We start from the raw sequence: 18859 nt of genomic DNA on the forward strand, positions 1-18859 counted from the left end.
AACTGATTTTCAGCACAGGTGCCAAAACAATTCAACGAAAGGGAGTTTTTTCAATAAACAGTGCTGAAATAACTGGATACCTATATGCAAAAAAAAAAAAAAAAAGAAATTAGATCCTTACCTAGAACCATATATAAAAATTAACTCAAAAAATTGGATCATAAATCAAAATGGAAGAGCTAAAACTATAAAAACTTCTAGAAGAAAATAATAGGGAAAATCTTTAGGACCTTGGGTTAGGCAAAGTATTCTTAGCATGATTCATGAATGAAAAAAAAAATCAATAAACTGGACGTCATCAAAATTTAAGACTTTGTACTTCAAATTAAGAAAATGAAATGCTAAACCATAGACTGGAAGAAAATATTTGTATGGTAGGCAGAGTAATGCTGCATGCCCCCAATGTCTACTTCCTAATCCCTAGAACCTATGAGTATATAACCTTACATTGCAAAAGGACTCTACAGATATGATTAATGGTAAAGAACTTGAGATGTGGAGATTATCCTTTCTTGTCTAGATGTTCCCAACCTAAGCATAAGAGTCCTTAAAAGAGAAGACCCTTTCCCAGCTATGCTGAAAGAGACATTGATAATGAGGAAGGGTCAGAGAGACACAACATGGGGAAGATTTAACCCGTTGGTGATGATATGGCTTAGACGATGGAGGAAGGGGGCCAAGAATCAAGGAATTCAGTGGCCTCTGGGCCATTCCCTCGACTTAGAACCAGCAAGAACATGAGGACCTTGGTCCTACAACACAAGATAGTGAATTGTGCCAACGACCTGAGTGAGCAGGAAACAGATTCTCCCCTAGAGCCTCCAAAGGCGTATGGCTGCAGACACCTACATTATAGATCAGTGAGACCCAACCAGCAGACTTCTGACCTACAGATCTGTAAGATAATAAATTTGTGTCATTTACACTACTAAGCTTCCAGTAATTTGTTATTAAAGCAATAGAAAACCAATACAATTTGTAAATCAAATATCTAATGCAGTATTTGTATCCAGAGTATAGAAAGAATTCTTGTGACTCAATAATAAGAAGGCAAACAACTCAGTTTTTTAAATGGGCAAAAACTTGAGTGGCTATTTCACCAAAGAGGATATATGAATGGCTAATACATATGTGAAAAGGTGTTCAACAGCATTAGTCATTAAGGAAATGCAAATAAAAACCACAGTGATAAAAAAAAAACCATAGTGAATGTGGTGGGTTGTCTCTAAGTAATGGGATGTCGTTTCTGAGATTAAGGTACAAAAAGACTGGCTTCAGTCTTGTTCACCCTCTCTTGCTCTCTCACTCGTTCATTCTGATGGAAGTCAGTTGCCACGTGTGAGCGGCCCTTTGGTGAAGCCCACGTGGCAAAGAACTGAAGGAGACCTTCAGCCAACAGCCAGTGAAGGGCTAAGGCCCTCAGTCCAACAGACCATATGGAACTGAATCCTACTAACAACTACTTGAGTCAACTTGGAAGCAGATCCTCCCCCAGTCAAGCCTTGAGGTGGAAACCCACAGATAATACCTTCGAGGCAATCTTATGTGTAATCCTAAACCAGAGAAGCTAGTTCACCACACCTATATTCCTGACCCACAGAGACTGCCAGGTAATAAATGTTTGATTTTAAGCAGTTAAATTTTGGAGTAATTTGTTATGTAGCTAGAGGTAACTAAGACAGACCCATTAGAATGACTATTATCGAAAAGACGTCAATACCAGGTGTTGGTGATGATGTGGAGTAACCGGAATCCTCAGCCATTGTTTGTGAAAATCTAAAACAGGGCAGTACATCTACTTTGGAAAACAGTTTGGCAGTTCCTTAAAAAGATAAGCTTATTGTTCAACCCAGCAATTTCACTCCAAGGAATCTACCTAAGAGAAATGAAGACATATGTCCCCATAAACCTTACACACAAATATCCATAACAGTATTATTCATACCAGCTCATCAACTGATGAAGGGATAAAGAAAATGTGGTAGAGCTATGCAGAATACTGTTCAGCAATAAAAATACTATCCGCAAATTACTGATACATGCTGCAATTCAAATGAACCTCAAAAACATTATGCAAACTGAAAAGAAGCCAGATCAAAAGATTACATATGATATGATGCCGTTCATGGTAAATGTCCAGAAAAGGCAAATCTGTAGAGACAGAAAGATCAGTGGCTGCCTAAGGCCGGGGGTGGAAGTGGGAGAAGTTGCAACAAAATATGAGGGAAATTTTGGGGGTGGTGACAAGTCCTAAAACTGACTCATGGGGATGGCTGTGCAACTCTATACCGTGAATCTACCTCATTAAAGCTATTTTTAAAAATGCCTAGAAATGAATTTATCAAGAAACACACGAGACCTTTAAGAAGATAACTATACCATTTTATTGAAGAACATATAAAGACTTCAATAAAGAGAGAGACTCTATGTTCCTGGATATAAACATTTCATAACATAAAAATATAAATATTTTCCATATATATTATATATGAATTTCTAATCAAAACCCTTGCAGTTCTGTATTTTTTAAAAAATTCAACAGGGGCACCTGGCTGACTCAGTTGGTAGAGTGTGTGACTCTTGATCTCAGGGCCGTAAGCTTGAGCCCCACATCGGACGTGGAGCCTAGTTAAAAAAATAATAAAAGTAAAAATAACTTAATGGAATTGAGTATAACTCAACAGAATGATGATTCTGAAGTTTGCATCAAAGGATAAATGTGTATGAGAAGCATTATCAAATAAGATGTGATGTTAAACTTTAAATCTGTTATGTTCTGGTATAATGTTATCCGTCATAATTTTAAGATATATGTCACAGAAATAACCAAACTCTCTTGCCAATTGCAATATAATAAACTCTCTTGTCAATTGCATTATAATAAATGCATTATCAGATCTTCAAATAAAAAGAATAAATGTGTAACAAATTATATTACCAAAACTGTTGTCTAAAACACTATGCCAGAAACTGTTTTTTTTAAAGTGCTACCATCTCTTCAAGAATACACCATTACATCAAAAATGTACACTTCAGTTAATTAGACAGAAAACCTACCAGAGGTTATAAAGCAGTTTCAGTATAAAAAGGCATATAAGCATGAACCTGTCTGGTATCGGTGTGTTACAAAGTGTGCAAGGGAGACTGAGTAAGGTTTGGATTTAATCATGTACACATATAAGTTTATCTTTGAGGCACTGCATAATCTCAAACTTTTTTTAACCTAGGAGGCAACAATACTTCCTAATGCCTGGTAAATAAGTAGACTCGAAAATAATGGATTTTTATTTATTTATTTATTTTTAAAGATTTTATTTATTTATTTGACAGAGAGAAAGAGGGAGAGAGAGAGCACAAGCAAGGGGAGCAGCAGGGAGAGGGAGAAGCAGACTCCCCGCTGAGCAGACAGCCAGACACCGGGCTCGATCCCAGGACCCTGGGATCATGACCTGAGCCGAAGGCAGACGTTTAACCGACTGAGCCACCCAGGGGTCCCCCAAAATAATGGATTTTTAAATTAATGTTTTCCCATATGATGTTGAGAACAGGAAAGGAGGGGAAGACAGTGGTTAGACATGTGGTCCCTGTTTGCCCTCCTATTGTTGGAAAGACATGAACTCTACCCAACAGGTTTCCAAAGACTTGCTCAATTATCCAATGTGTTAGCCCAATCCTCAATTTCCAGGGAGGCAAGTTCAGCAGAGAAGGATGGAGCCCTTTCCAGGGCCTACAGCTGATTTAATTTCCTGGTGGCCCCAAAGGGAGGCAAGTGGGGACAAGTATGTGGAGGACGAAGTGCATGAAGAAAGGGGACGGAGCCGCCAATGCTGTGGCACGAACAGGCAGCTGGGGCAGTCTGTGCCGGGAACAGGGCATATCAGAGCTGAATCTCTGTCCTTGTGACACGACCAGAATTCCCATCTGATTAGGACTGATTCTCAACACCATAGTACATACTAAGTGTTATCCGAGGAATTTAAAAAGTTCAGATGCCCATGCCCCACTGTAGACCCAGCTAAGAATATTTAAGGCTGGGGCCTACACATGTGTATTTTTATAACTTCAACACCTGATTTTGCGGTGTAGCTTCTGGAAAGTGCAAGAGCAGAGCATTAGGTCAGCCAGGATCTGGCTCAAGGACAGCTGCAGCTCCTGGCAAACTCTGCCCTGGACCAGAAACTGAAAAGGGAAGAAAGAAAGAAAGAAAAAAAAAAAAAAAACCAGAGAGAAAAGAAAAAAGGAAAGCCTGCTTAATTGTGTGCAGTAATTATTACAGTAATTATTGCTGATTTGCATAATGCTATTATCCTGGGGATACTCAGAATCTATCCGACTGCAGATGGGCATTCTGGGAACTACCTGTGGCACCTGTCCAGACCAGTCTAGGGCCAAGCTGAGCACATCCACTGGAGAATTGTGGATCCGGGCACAAATACAGATGCTTTTTCCTGCTCAACTTCCTATCTCTTTCCTGCTGCAGCTATAAAGGATGCTATTACCTTACAAATTCGTTCTATTAAAACAAAATATATTCAGAATTTCCCCTTTAGGTCTACAGGTATGGTGTTTTCAACGTGTGTTTCTTATACACTTGGTTGTTTTAACATCTTGGTGGTTTTAAATTCATTCAGCTGTACCTACAGAGTAAGAGAGGCTGGTATGGGCAGGTCAGCACCAGCAAATGAGGTCAGCACCCAGGAAAATGAGGAGAAGAGAAACTAATTAGTGATTCAAATATGCTTATAATTGAATTCCTTCCTTGACCCATTCACATTTTTTTCTTAATTCTTTGAGGTATTGTAAGGCAGAAGAATACTCAAGTTTTGATTTAAAAAAAAAAAAAAGTGAATCACCCTCCTAAAGGAAGAAAAGGAGGTGATTATTTTCCCTCTTTTCTCTCTGGTAAACTGACAGGAAGAGATTTTCTCTGCCTAGTTTAAAGAGAGGCACAACATGCAATTTACAGAAATGGTTACCTAAGACATAAAGGATGGTCTGTTCTCCAGTTGTGATAAACAGTAAGTAAGCTGTGTTTGTCACAGAAGCTCTGCAAAGGACAGACAGGACAACTGTACTTTTTCAGTCTTGCAGGAGGTCACCCACAGAACTCGGGTATTACAAAAAAAGGCAGCTCAATTTAGACATGCGCTTAGGCCTTCTCTGTGAGGCAGGGTCACTCTGTTCTTGTGAAACGTGTATATAAAGGTTCACAGAGAGCAAAAATAAATTACAAAAAGCAAAAGATAAAATGGAGAGAAAGACGATGATACCATTAAGATTTGTTTAAAGTCACAAAATCAAAATGAACACACAGACCAAAGTCTGTAGGCAGAATTAGAATCACTAAAAATGGCTAACATGGTGCCATAACAATAACAGAACCAGGGTTCGTTACAGGGACAAAAACAGCATTAGGTTCCTGAGTTGGGGCCCCCCCCAGCTGGATGTCTCCTGTGCCCATCTCTGAATAACAGCACATACTTTCAGCTTCATGCTAGAAACATGCACGTGGGAATGGGGAGTTCTTACTCAGTTTGGGAATAAGCAGGCTGCTGGCCAAATGCAAGTGCAAATAAATAGTATTTTACAGGACCCTCTCCTCCCCAGTTGAGCCAAAGCAATCTGGTTTGGCCAAGTAACTCTGAAATGCTCTGCTTAATCCACTGTACTGCAGTAGTCTTCATATAACAGCTTCATATAAGCTTCATATAACAAGAGCATTAAGATGCATGACGCTAATTGACTTTCACAGTCAACTCTCCTCTCCAGGATGCATGTTAAATTGTAAGAGAAATTTGCAGCTACTTCCCAAATCATATATATATATATATATATATATATATATATATATATATATATATATATTATGTGGAGCTTGAACTCACAACCCTGAAATCAAGACGTGAGCTAAGATCAAGAGTCAGATGCTCAACCAACTGAACCACCCAGGTACCCCCAAGTCATATTTTTAGATACATGCTAACCTCCTATAATCCCCTTCTACCCATAACTGGTTCCAAACTGCTGATTGCAACATTGACCACTGGAAATTCCCTTCCTTCTCCCCTTTTTTATTGGATGTGGAAACTAAATAAGTTCCTTAATCTTTTCCCTGTTATTAAATTTTATATATATACACACATATATATCCTTGTTATAATTATTATTGTTATTATTTTTAAGTCAACATTTCAGCTGAAGAAGTTTATCAGGGGTTGGGGTGAGAATGGGAGGGTAAGATGTAGGAATGGGGTTGGAACAGGCTTAATTAATGGCATATTTTTACAAATGGGAAAGGAGAACTCAATAATTTTACATGTATTTTAAAAATCAAAGTATAGGGGTACCTGGTTGGCTAAGTTGGTTAGGCAGCTGACTCTTGATTTCAGTTCAGGCCACGTTGGGCTCCGTGCTCAGTGGGGAGTCTGCTTGAGGATTCTCTCTCCCTCTCCCTCACCCCTTCGCCCACTCACACACACACTCTCTCTAAAATAAATAAATAAATTCTTTCAAAAAAATTGAGGTACAATTCATATAACATAAAAGTCACCATTTTAAAGTTTACAATTCAGTGGTTTTTAGTATACTCATAAATACCCATTATAAAATATAAATATGTATTTATAAAAGATTTTTGTGGAGCCTCTCCTTCAAGCCAATCCATCATTTTTGTTCTGCCAAATAACTACATACTAATAGCTATATTTAAAAACAAAGACCAAAAAGAAGAAGGAGGAGAAGGGGAGGAAAGTCTAGAACAAACAGAAAGGAAAAGCACAAGACCTTCAATGAAAATGAAAGGCAAAATGAACAAGTCTCTCTATGCTATGCATTTTGTAAGATAATAAATGGCAAATGTACATATGAATCTATGAGATCGTCCTTTGTCAACCTGCACTATTTCTCTACCTTGTATCTCTGGCATTTACCGATTACAAAGCAGCACCAAGGAATCACAGGATTCCAAATAGTGGAACTCATTTTAAAAGCAACAACAGGGGCACCTGGGTGGCTCAGTCAGTTAAGCGTCTGACTCTTGGATTTTGGCTCAGGTCATGGTCTCAGGGTCATGAGATTGAGCGCCTCCTCAGGCTCTGTGCTGGGAGTGGAGCTTGTTTGAGATTTTCCCTCTGCCTCTGCCCTCCCCGCCCCCCCCACCGCCACCTCCCACCCTTCCCCCTGGCTCATGTATTCTCTCTCTCTTTCTCTCTCTCTCACACACAAAAAAACCCAAATAAATAAAACCAAACAGTAAAATTCCCAGAGTTTCCCATGGGGATTCTGAGACTTAACCCCCCAAAGAGACACAGTGTGAGCGTGCATGCATGGGGATGGGCAGAGAGAGAGGGAGAGAGAGAGAAGCAGACTCCCCGCTGAGCGCGGAGCCCTACTCCGGACTCTTGATCACACAACCCTGAGATCGTGACCCGAGATGAAATCAAGAGTCAGATGCTTAACCGACTGAGCCACCCAGGCACCCCAAGATAAACTTTTTTTTTTTTTAAATCAAGAGTCTTCATTACCTACCACCCAATACAACCACTGACAAAAACTTTTTGGTTTATTTCCTTATGCAAATATGCATATGAAGACATAAACACACAACTGTGCATTTTCGTATCTGGTTGTTTTCTACAATATTACATGTAAGCATTTTCCCAAGTTCTTCAACTTTGTTTAAAAAATGGAAGTTTTAATGGCTGAATGGGGTTGCTTCATTGTGATCTACCACCTTTGATGTAACTAATCCCCTAAAATTAGAGTTTTGAGTTGTCTCCAATATTTTACAATGATATACATACTATGGAACACTATTAGGTAATAAAAAAGAATGAAATATTTTTACATGAAACAACATGGATGAATTTCAAAGACATTATCCTAAGTGAAAGGAGTCAGACACAAAAGGCTACATGTTATATTGTGATTCCAACTATATGAAATTCTAAAAAAGCAAAACTGTATTAAGAGAAAGTAGGTCAGTGATTATCTGTGGCCAAGGGGAAGGGAAGAGAATCTACAGGAAAGGGGCATGAAAATACTTTTTTGTTTAGGGTAATAGAACTATGTAGTGATTGTGACAGTAGTTACACAAATATAAACAATTACAAAAATTTTTCAAACTCTACACTTGAAATGGGTGGATTTTACTGTGTGTAAATTATACCCCAATAAAGCTGGAAGAAATGAAAACAGAAGCAAAAGATTACTTATGAAATTTTTTGAAAAAAACTTATTTTCATTTTTGCATATTTCCTTTAAATTTTTGGCTATATTCATACTCTATATAGCTATAATTATAGAATTTATGTAAATTTATATTTTAGACATTTTTATATACAATTTTACATATTTCTGTACAGTCTTCATAATTACAATTTAAAATAGTTATATATAATTGTCAAAAGCTAAAAACTGTTTCCCTACTGTTAACAGGTGAATTACCGAATTTTAAAGCAGATGATTCCTAAAAAAAACGGAAAGAAAAAAAAAAAAGCAAATAATTCCTCCTCAATATTTGGATGCCACCAAGTGGACAAACTGTGCAATGTTGCACAGACTGAGTAGGCCATTTTATAAATTTTATAAATAAAAAAATTAACTTAATGTTTAGTTTTCTAACTTAAAAATTATTTTTAAAGTCAAGTACATTTTTAAAATTAAAACAGACCATTTTACAATTTACTAGACTATGATCCTCATCTATCTCTTCTAGTTCCTTAACTCTCAAATCTCAATCTAGGGAAATCAGTTAAGGAAAAGAACTTCCTGTGGAGACCTAGTCCTTTACAAACTAAAGCCATGGGTGTCAATGTTAAGACATGGGTCTAGCACAAGCCCTAAACCAAACACTCTTGTATGGATCTCCAAACGCAAATAGCCTTTGCTGTCAGCCAACCGAGTGACTTCTAACACGACAACAAGCCCTTCCAGGAGGCACAGTAAGATCAGAGACAAAAAGTTGGTGATGACTGTATGGAAGGCAGAGAACGATACCAGGAGGCTCATTCCCTTTTGGGCAAAGACTTGCTAATTCTCTATATGAGTCACCAGGATCTTCTCTCTACAGTCCCTGGCCTCTCCAGTTCAAGCTTTTATAGTCACATTGAAACCACAACTGGCTAGAGCCACAAAAAGAAAGATTATTTCAGGGAAGTGTTTGGTCCCTGCCAGGGTCGACAAAAGGATGACTTTTTCAAAAGAACGCCTTTGAATGACACTGAGCCTTTGCCTACCACCAAGCAGAAAGAAGAGCCTGCAGCTCTACCTGTGACCCAGCACTGCTCCCCATTATTTTTTCTGGCATTCTTTAACCCTCTCCATCTTGCTGCCAATCTCCATAAATTGAAAAAGGAAAAGTTGAAAAGAAGAAAAAGGGAAAACGCTTGGAGTGCCACTCCCAAGGACTCTTAAAGGAACGAACGCCATGAATCCATAAAGAGAGAAATCAACGAGAGAAAGAAAATACAGCTCCACCAGACATAACCATGGTTTCATTGTGGCAAATTAGAGAGGCTTCTTTCTTTTTTTTCTCCCCAAGATTTATTTATTTATTTGAGAGAGAGAGAGAGAGTGTAGGGTGAGGGGCAGAGGGAGAGAATTTTCAAGCAGACTCCCCGCTGAGAGTGCAGCCTGATCTCATGACCCTGAGATCATGACCTGAGCCAAAACCAAGAGTTGGATGTTCAACCTGTGCCTGAGCCCCCAGGCACACTGAGAGGCTTGTTTCTGTTTGCTGAATTGTTTGTTTGCTTGTTTTCATTTTAATTATATTTCTTACAGAAAATACATTATTTCAATCCAAATTCAAAGGTACAAAAGGTAAACAATGAAAAGTTTTCTTCCAACAGCTTCCCTGGCTGACCAACCCCATTCCCAGAGGCAACCATTAGCCATTTCTTGTGAATCTTTACAGAAATATCTTATATGTAGACGAACAGTTACATATATACATTCTCCCCACATAGACATTCAGGCCCATTCCCCTTTTCTTTCTGCATAAATGGTGAACCACTATACACAATGATGTATAGGGTTTTTTATTTTAAAGATATTTATTTATTTGAGAGAGAGAATGAGAGAGAGAGAGAGCACGAGCGGGGTGAAGGGCAGAGGGAGAAGCAGACTCCCCACTGAGTAGGGAGCCCGATACGGGACTCGATCCTGAGACTCCAGGATCATGACCTGAGCCAAAGGCAGACTCTTAACTGAGCCACCCAGGGCCCCTGATGTATAGTGTTTTTCACTTAGTAATACAATATGTCGTGGCATTTATAACATATCAATATGCAGAGTTTCTTATTCATTTTAAAGCTCCATCATATTCTATCACACGGATGTACCATAAGATATTTAAGGAATTCTTTATTAAAATGAAAGTTTAGCTTGCTTCCAATCTTGTGCTATTTTCATTATTATCTTCTTACCAGAAATTCTCTCGGCTAATTTGATTGCTTCTTCAACCGGGTCTGAGTTCACAATTTCATCTAGAATACCCAGCTTAAGTGCTTCATCTGCCAAAACATGTCTTCCTAAAACAAAACAAAACAAAAATCAAAGAACAACGTGAGGGTAAAGCAAAAGCATTACTCTGTCTAGGTGGGAAGGTTATCTGTCCTGGATACAAACATCTATTATTAAATGAAATAAATAAGCAACACACTGACTATTATAGTAGAAAGATCATCGTATAGGTAACCAGAAAACTTAGTTCAAGCTTCAGCTCTACCTTCTACTACTATTTGTGTGATGATGAAGAATTGTACGGGGACCACCCCTTCCTCCTAGGCAAATGGGAATAATTATGCTTACCTTGGTAATTCTGAGTATCAGGTGAGAATAACACATTTTCTTTATAGTCTATAAATCTCTGTGGAAGCACTTTGTAAAGTATACATTTCTAGAGAAGAGATGATCAATTTTTGAGACTAATAACAGGGATAGTAACAGCAGAGAGTAGCAGTATCTTACACCAATATACATACCATCACTGATTACAAAAAAAAAAAAGACAGTCCTGAAACATGAATATAGTTGGGTAAACGGGGAAATTATTGATTAGGTTAACATTATTTAAGTTGTAATCAAAATTACACGGGAAAAATGGGGTGGACTTGTGTCATCTTTTGCCTACCCAGCATCTCCCTTCGTTTGTGGAGTTGCTTTTATGTGAGTTTTGGAGCCCTGCCTTTTACTACAGAAGCTAAAAGGGAAGCAGAAGTGATCAGACAACTGTTGCTTCAGATCCATACAGGTAGGGTGTGGCCCATGACCCCAAGTTTGGAGAAAGGAGCGCTCTACAGAGGGTTGTCAGCCTGGAGTGAGGACAAAAAGGAGCAGCTAGCGACATCTAGTGTCTGATGGCGGTGGTACAAGGGGCTGCTAATGGCCAGGGGTGGCACTGGCCACCTCCAATATAGAATGGCAACTGCAGGGTGTTAAGAAGTTTGATGAGCATCACTCCTGAGTTCTTCACCGGGTGTAAATACGTAATTTAATCTGAACATTCTGAAGAAGCGAGTTAAGGGATACGAGCATCCCTTAACACAGGGTCAGGAGGAAGGAGACAGTAACACCTTACTTGCTTTCTTGCCAGTACCACCTTGCCTTGTGGAAAGTGATCATCAAATCAGTCTTGAGGGCAACAGTGTCACAGTCCTTGCTGTTCATACAGGGTTAGTGGATGTCATCTTTGAGACAAACCCTCATTCCTGGTTCTTTGTAGTGCTCCAGAGAGTTACAGATGGGTTTTCTTGATCAGAGAGACAGTTCAGTGATTTCTGGCAGGGGCCACTCTGCAACATTATTTGGGTGGTTTTCTAGAAGTGCCTTTGAAAACAGGCTTCCAGATTTCCTCCTGGGGTGAGGAGGGCAGTGAGGAATGGATGAGTGGCTGCAGGGGTCAAGTGTCCTGTGTATAAGATCACTTGGGGGGCACCTGGGTGGCTCAGATGGTTGGGCGTCTGCCTTTGGCTCAGGTCCTGGGACTGAGCCCCACATCGGGCTCCCAGCTCAGTGGGGAGTCTGCTTCTCCCTCTCCCCCTGCTTGTGCTGTCTCTCTCAAACAAATAAATAAAAAATCTTTTAAAATAATAAAGTGTTAACTCCATAGTTGGTGTTACGATTCTAGATATCAGCTTAGGCTATGTTTAGTAAGCCTGTTTTAATGTTTCGCTGACTCATTCTTAAGTTTGCAAGGGAGTCTAAAGTGGAGACCCTAAAAAAAAAAAAAAATCACTTGGGTAAGGGGTGAGTGAATCAACCTGCCCAGGTTAAGGGCACCAACAGCAGACAAAATGGAAAATGGAAACCTGAGTACAAAAAGGATCTTTGGGGCAACTGAGTAGATAATCTGAGCTACCCAGAGGATGCACTGCAAATTCCTTCAGCTGTAATGATTGCTTCTAGCCTGGATTTCACACAAGTGGAGGTGTATCACGACTGTTCTTACAAAGTCAGTGAGATTCTGGGTACTTTGATTCTGTTTCAAGGGCCTAAAGACACAGCTCTGTATATACAACCCAAATCTTCAGGCTCAGATTTAAACTTGCTTTTTCTCTTGCTGCCCTCAGTGTGGACAACCCCTGTCCAACAGACTTTAATAAGGGCCCTGCCTAGAGCTACTATAAGGAGACCCAGGGTAACTGAAGCTGAGACTTCTCTTCTCCAAAGTGGGTAATCTCGATTTTTTCCAACGTTCTTCAGGGCTTCTTTTCCAACCTTTAGAAAATCTTTTTCAACATAGAATCCTTTCCAGATGTCATTTTAAAGTCCCCCTAAAATTGTACAGATAACTTAAAAAGATAGATGTATGATTCTAATGTTAATTTTCTTCTAATTCACTGTGACCTTTTCTATGCAAATTAGAATCCATCATATCCTTTACTGTTTGTACTCTTCTTCATCAGGTTAAAAATAGTGATATTTCTATAAGCAGCAGTGCTTTGGAAAAGGCAATCCTTGTTCATTTCTTTTTTGTCAAAGAAGCCAGATTTCTTCCTGATTTTCCCCAAGATATGCTTGCCTTTGAGACTTAATGATGAAAACAGAGACACAGAATTCCTCAATATTTCCCCACATGCTTCAATTTTTGTAAACCTTAGACTTTATACTCATTTCACACTATTATAATTTCCCCCATATTTTATTCTGCTTTGCTTCCTTCCTATTTGATCTTTTGCAGAATGAACTATCTTATGTGCTTTGAATTCTGTAGTATATTGGATTGTAAGCACCCTCATGAATTTTACATTAGATACTTAACATACTATACATTCTTAAAAGTGTACTTATCATACCATTGTAACTTAAGACAATTTCTAATTTAACTTATTGAAAGCAAGAAATTTAATACTTTTAGTTTTTCTAGCTACCCTTTCATACTCTGTACAGATTGATAACAACTCCCCAGCATTTAAAAGAAAAAAAGCATTTTTATGCACATAGACTCATACTGTTTTCTAATTTGGATCACATATACACAGTTTTGTATTGTGATTTCTGTGTCAGAAAAAAATACAGATTTCAATTAGCAGCTCTCAAACTTTTTAATCTTAGGACCGCTTTGCACTCCTAAAGATAATGGAGGACTCCAAAAAGCTTTTGTTTATGTGGATTATTTCTATCAATATTTATCATATTAGAAATTAAAACAGAATTTTTAAAATGTTTATTAAATCACTTTAAAGTAACAAGGATAAATGTTAATGTTAACATTAATGTTAACATGAATACATTTTAATGCAAAATAACTATATTTTCAAAATTTCAAAAGCTTAGTGAGAAGAGTGTCATTGTTTTACACTTTTGTAAATTTCTTTCATGTCTGGCTTAATAGAAGACAGGTGGGTTCTCATATCTGCTTCTGCATTCCATCTGTTCTGACATCACCTGGAATACAACCACCTCTGGAAAGGTCTTAGAGAATGAGAGTGGAAAAGGCAAGTCACGTCCTATTGTTATGAAAGTAGCTCTGACTTCACGAACCGCCCCCAAAGGTCTTAGGCATACCCAGGAGTCCCTGGACCACACTTTAAGAACTTCTGATATAGATTACCATTTTAAAGATTGCATAGAATCTTAGAATAGGCTTATCATTTTAAAGACTGTATAGGATCCTAGAACGTAGGACCCTATACAGTCTTTAAAATGATGATAACGTAAGGATAATAATGTATGACAAACGTATGGAACATTCATACGCTAGGATCGTGTATTATCTGATTTGATACACACTATCGCTGCCTCAGAGCCCTGGAACTAGGATCGTATATGAATGTTCCATATATTTAGCATTTATTTGTGGCTGGAGTGATTTTACTTATTTTGAAAGTAATCTTTTGTTTTGTTTTTATCTTTTGGAAGCTTGCAGGATTCCATTTCCTGGAAGTTTAAAATCTTTACTAAAAATACATCAGGCAATTGATATCCCATCAGTTTTTCCCAAGAAAACGGTGAGTTTGCTGAATTGTAATCTCTGGTTCCATTTCATATCTGAAGAGTTTCTTCTGTTTTTTCCTTTCGTTACTGCCTCTCACCTTTTTGCTTCATGCTTTGGGAGCTCTTGTTATTCAAAGCAGAGACCTCGATTACATACCTTCTCTTTTTGTTAAATTCTTCTGAATTTCAGAAATGTGTCTCTATTTATCCTCCACGTTGCTGATTGAGTTGTCTGTTTGATCGTGTCTTCTTTTTATTGCTTCAAAAAGAAGTTATTTGGCCTAATGTTTTTATTTTAGACAGGGTGTTCTTATTTAACAAATACAATATTTTCTTTTCTAATTTAGATTATTTTCTAAAATTTTCATTTTCTTTCATCTTGTTTCACATTAATGCTTCACTCTTCTAATGCCACAGAATATTTTCATAGGCTTTGGGTTCAGTGTTAAATGTTTTTTTGTCTGTTGGTTTTGGTCACCAAATTATATTTGCTGATATATATTATTACTGCTTGGGAGCCCCGGCTACTAAAATTTACCCTCCACGTCTTGTTCATATATAGAGAAAACTCACCTGGACTTAACCCACCTGAAAACACAGGTAGGATAAGGATGCCACTCACAACTTCTCCCTGACTATTCTAGGTGGTAAGAAGTATCTCCTCAAAGTCTAGAGCCTGAGGGTTTCCCCGTCCTGGGAGTGACCATAAAGAAATTCATGGGCTGGAGCAAAGCTCGATGAGAACAGAGCAGAGACTTTCTGTGCTATTCAGTGAACAAGAAAAGGACAAACCCTACAAAAAGAAAGCAGAAGCAAGAGCAGGGCACTATAGTCCTTGTCATTTGACTGGACAGAGAACATCAGGGAATGAATTGCAATGTGCTCAAGCATCTCTTTTGTGGTTACTGCAGAAGATTCAGCTGTTTTCGGGTAGCATTTTAAGGGAAGTGTGGAAAAGCAATGGTGGTTGTTGTAATTGCTCCACTTTCCAGAATTAGCTCTCTAATGGTTTCCAGAAGATCAGAAAAGGTTAGCTATTTACTTATTAATTTAATCTAACTCTGTTTACTTATTAACTTCCTATGGGCACAGTGCTTACCAAGCTGGTGTTTTTTTCAACATGAGTATCAGCAGGGGCTCGTCAACTTTCAATAACAATTTTTTTAGCATACTCTGTTAGAAAAAAAAATTTTTCCAAACCAAACAGCAACAGTCTTAATAGCGTCATTGTTAATAGGTACTGTACTAGTTTCCTCTATAAATTCCCACCTTAAAACAACACACATTTCTTATCTTAGTTTAGGAGACCAGAAGTCTAAAATAGGTCAGCAAAACTGTCTGGGGGCTCTAAGAGAGAATCTGTTTCATGGTCTTTTCCTGCCTCTAAAGCCTGCCTGCAGTGCTTGGCTCGTGGCCACTTCCTCCATTCTCAGAGCCAGCTGGGTAGCATCTTCTCTCCTCTCTGATCTCCTGCCTCCCTCTTCTAAGGACACTTGTGATGAATTGGGCCCGCCTGTAAAATCCAGAATAATCTCCCATCTTAAGATTCTTAATTTGATCACATCTACAAAGTCCCTTTTGATTGTGAGGTAATATATTCAGGAGTTCTGGGGATTAGGACATGGACATCTTTGGTGGTGGGGGGTGCATTATTTGGCCTGCTACAGTTACCATTCATTAAATGTCTTCTATGTGGCAGGTACTCTACCAGAAGCAAGTCATGTGATTGCATTATTCTTTAAAGCAACCGTGTGGTATTTTTACTGATGAGAAAATGGAGGCTGAGAGATCAGAAAGAGCTCTGTCCGAAATCCCAGGCCAGTTTGTCCAACTGTCTCCTTGACGTCTCCTTGGATGTCTAACAGGCCTCTCAAACTTAACGTGTCCCAAAGTAAGCTCTTGTGATTCCTCCCTACAGCCTGCCTCACCAGCAGCAATCCCCGGCTCAATAACGGCGCCACCCTCCCAGCTGCTCAGGCCAGCGGAATCACTCCTTCTCCTCTTTCTCACACAGATCACTTTTGATGGGTCACGGAATCCTGCTGGCTCTCCCCTCATAATACATGCAGAATTCAGCCATGTCTCACCATGTACATGGCTACCACACAGGTCCCAGCTCTCCTCATCTTGCCCTTGGAAGATTAGGGCAGGCTTCGGCCCTTACTTCCAGTTAATATATTTTCAACAGCCAGAGTGATCTTTTAAAAAAAACATAAATGAGAGCACTTGACTCCCTGCTCAAAACACCCATGTCTTTCTGCCTCATTTAGAAGAAGAGCCAAAGTTTGTGCTTTCATCTTCAAAGCCCTACATGATGCAACTTCACCCCCTGTGTGTCTTCCCCTTACTCACTTCACTTCAGCTTCTATCGGCCTTCTTGCTTCTCTGACACTTCCAAGTATACTGCTGCATCTGGGCTTTGCATTGGCTAATTTCTCCACGTGGAATATCTTCCTCCAGATATTGGCATAATAAGCCACCTCACCTCTTTCAGGTCTTCTCCCAGATGTCATCTTGTAGGAAAGCCTTTTTAACCCCTCCATCCCTAACATTTTATATTAGAATATTACCCCTCTGTCCCTCACATTTTATATTCCCACTTTCTGTTTTATCTTTCTCTTTAGCACTAGTCTCCATCTAACCTACTATATATGTGACTTACATAATAGGGACGCATATGTGTGAGCATACAGTTGGGGTAGCTAGCCTCCAAAGTGACTACCAGGGAGTTTCACCTCTCAGTGTTCAAGCCCCCTCCCATGTCAGGAAAGACCTCTATAATCAATATCATATATACATTATGTATATATGTATATTATATATGTATACATGTACATTTTACATATATATGTGTATGTGTGTGTGTATATATGTGTATATATGTGTGTGTACGTTTATATATATGTGTATATATGTATGTATATGTGTGTATATATACATATATATCGTATATATACATAATCAATCAGAAATATATATACATAATCAGAGAAGATGGTGCAAGGCTCCAAAGCTAGGTCATAAAAGACATCGCAGCTTTTGCCTTGCTCTGTCTTGGATCACTCACTCCAGAGGAAGCCAGTCTCCATGTTGTGAAGACACTCAGGCAGCTCTAGGGGGAGGTCCATGTGGAGAAGAAATGAAGCCTCCTGCCAAGAGTCAGCACCCACTAGCCATCCATGTGAGGGAGCCAACTTTGAAGTAGATCCTTCAGCCACACTCAAGTTTTCAGATGACTACAGCTCCAGTCATTGTCTTGACTACAACTTCATGAGAAACCCTGAGCTAGAATCCAACTAAGCCGGTCCCAAATTCCTGACCCATAGAAATAAAGAAAGAAGAAATACTGTCAATCAAAACGTGACTCTTTCTTCCTACCTTACCTCTACTGGAAATCTCTTTACAAGTCTTATGGTATTTGGTAAATCTAGGGTGTCTAAATGTTTTCTAGTGTTGCATTGTTCACATTCCCTAGTGAGAAGGAACAACCTTTATTTGTAGCTAAAATCTTAATACCTGTGAAATGAAAAATTCAGTCATTTCCACACTAAAACCTGAAATCTTTCTGTGACAATTCTGGTTTTAATTCTTGTTTATATTACAATTTCTAAGTCGGGTCTGAACATCATGCACCCTATGTGAATACCAGTGTCTGTGCATGGACACTCAAACTATGATAAAGACTTACATATAATTGGTGCTTTGTATACACTTTCATTTAGAAGGCACTTACATGTGGTCTTCATGGTAACATCTGAGAAACTCTCAGGGCAGGTACTCCTTCCATTTTACAGATGAGAAAATTGATCGTCAAAGAAGTTAAAGTATTCTCTTAAGATCAGTAGGGAATGGATGGTCAATATAGAATTTCTCTACCTCCTAGTTCAGTTCCTCACACTGCTCTAGATGCTTGTTGGCAAGGTTTGTACTGACCTGAGGTAATTAAGTCAAGTGCAGCAGGAACTCCGATGAGTCTGGGGAGAAGCTGGGTTCCTCTTCCACCAGGAAGGATTCCTAATGTGACTTCTGGGAAGCCAATTTGAGCCTATCAAAGTTTGAACGCATGAAGATCATAAGAATGAGATGACTTGTACAGTCAAGACAAGCATTCCCCTGATTTCCCACACTCTCAAAAACGCTGTTCCATAATATTCGGCAAGAGTTTCTACAGGGCAAATTAGTGTACACTCTACTTTACTTAACAGCATAAATAGAGCTGTGCTGTCCCTAAGTCTTAGGTTGAAACACATCCCTAGCTTCTTACACATTGTTTCTCTAACTCCATTATGATCTGTTTGGGCCAACAAAAATGATATTCTCCAGAAACAGCTTTATGGAGCCTAAAAGAGCCAGGCAGCCAAGAAATTAAAAAGACAATCCACAGAATAGGAGAGAATATTTGCTAATCATATATGTAGAA

At 38.9% G+C, this 18859-nt stretch overlaps 1 protein-coding gene across 1 annotated transcript in view; it reads right to left on the reverse strand.

The window, feature by feature from the left end:
- The window catches only part of EHHADH (enoyl-CoA hydratase and 3-hydroxyacyl CoA dehydrogenase), a 53328-nt gene that overhangs the window by 18693 nt on the left and 15776 nt on the right, over positions 1–18859 (reverse strand). The window contains exons 4-5 of the mRNA XM_027586723.2: positions 18373–18484; positions 10428–10532 (exon numbers count right to left, since the gene is read on the reverse strand). Coding sequence (XP_027442524.2) covers positions 10428–10532; positions 18373–18484 — 217 coding nt within the window. The remainder of the gene's footprint in view (positions 1–10427; positions 10533–18372; positions 18485–18859) is intronic.

The sequence above is a fragment of the Zalophus californianus genome, chromosome 1 (genome assembly GCF_009762305.2).
Source record: "Zalophus californianus isolate mZalCal1 chromosome 1, mZalCal1.pri.v2, whole genome shotgun sequence".
Lineage (NCBI taxonomy): Eukaryota > Metazoa > Chordata > Mammalia > Carnivora > Otariidae > Zalophus > Zalophus californianus.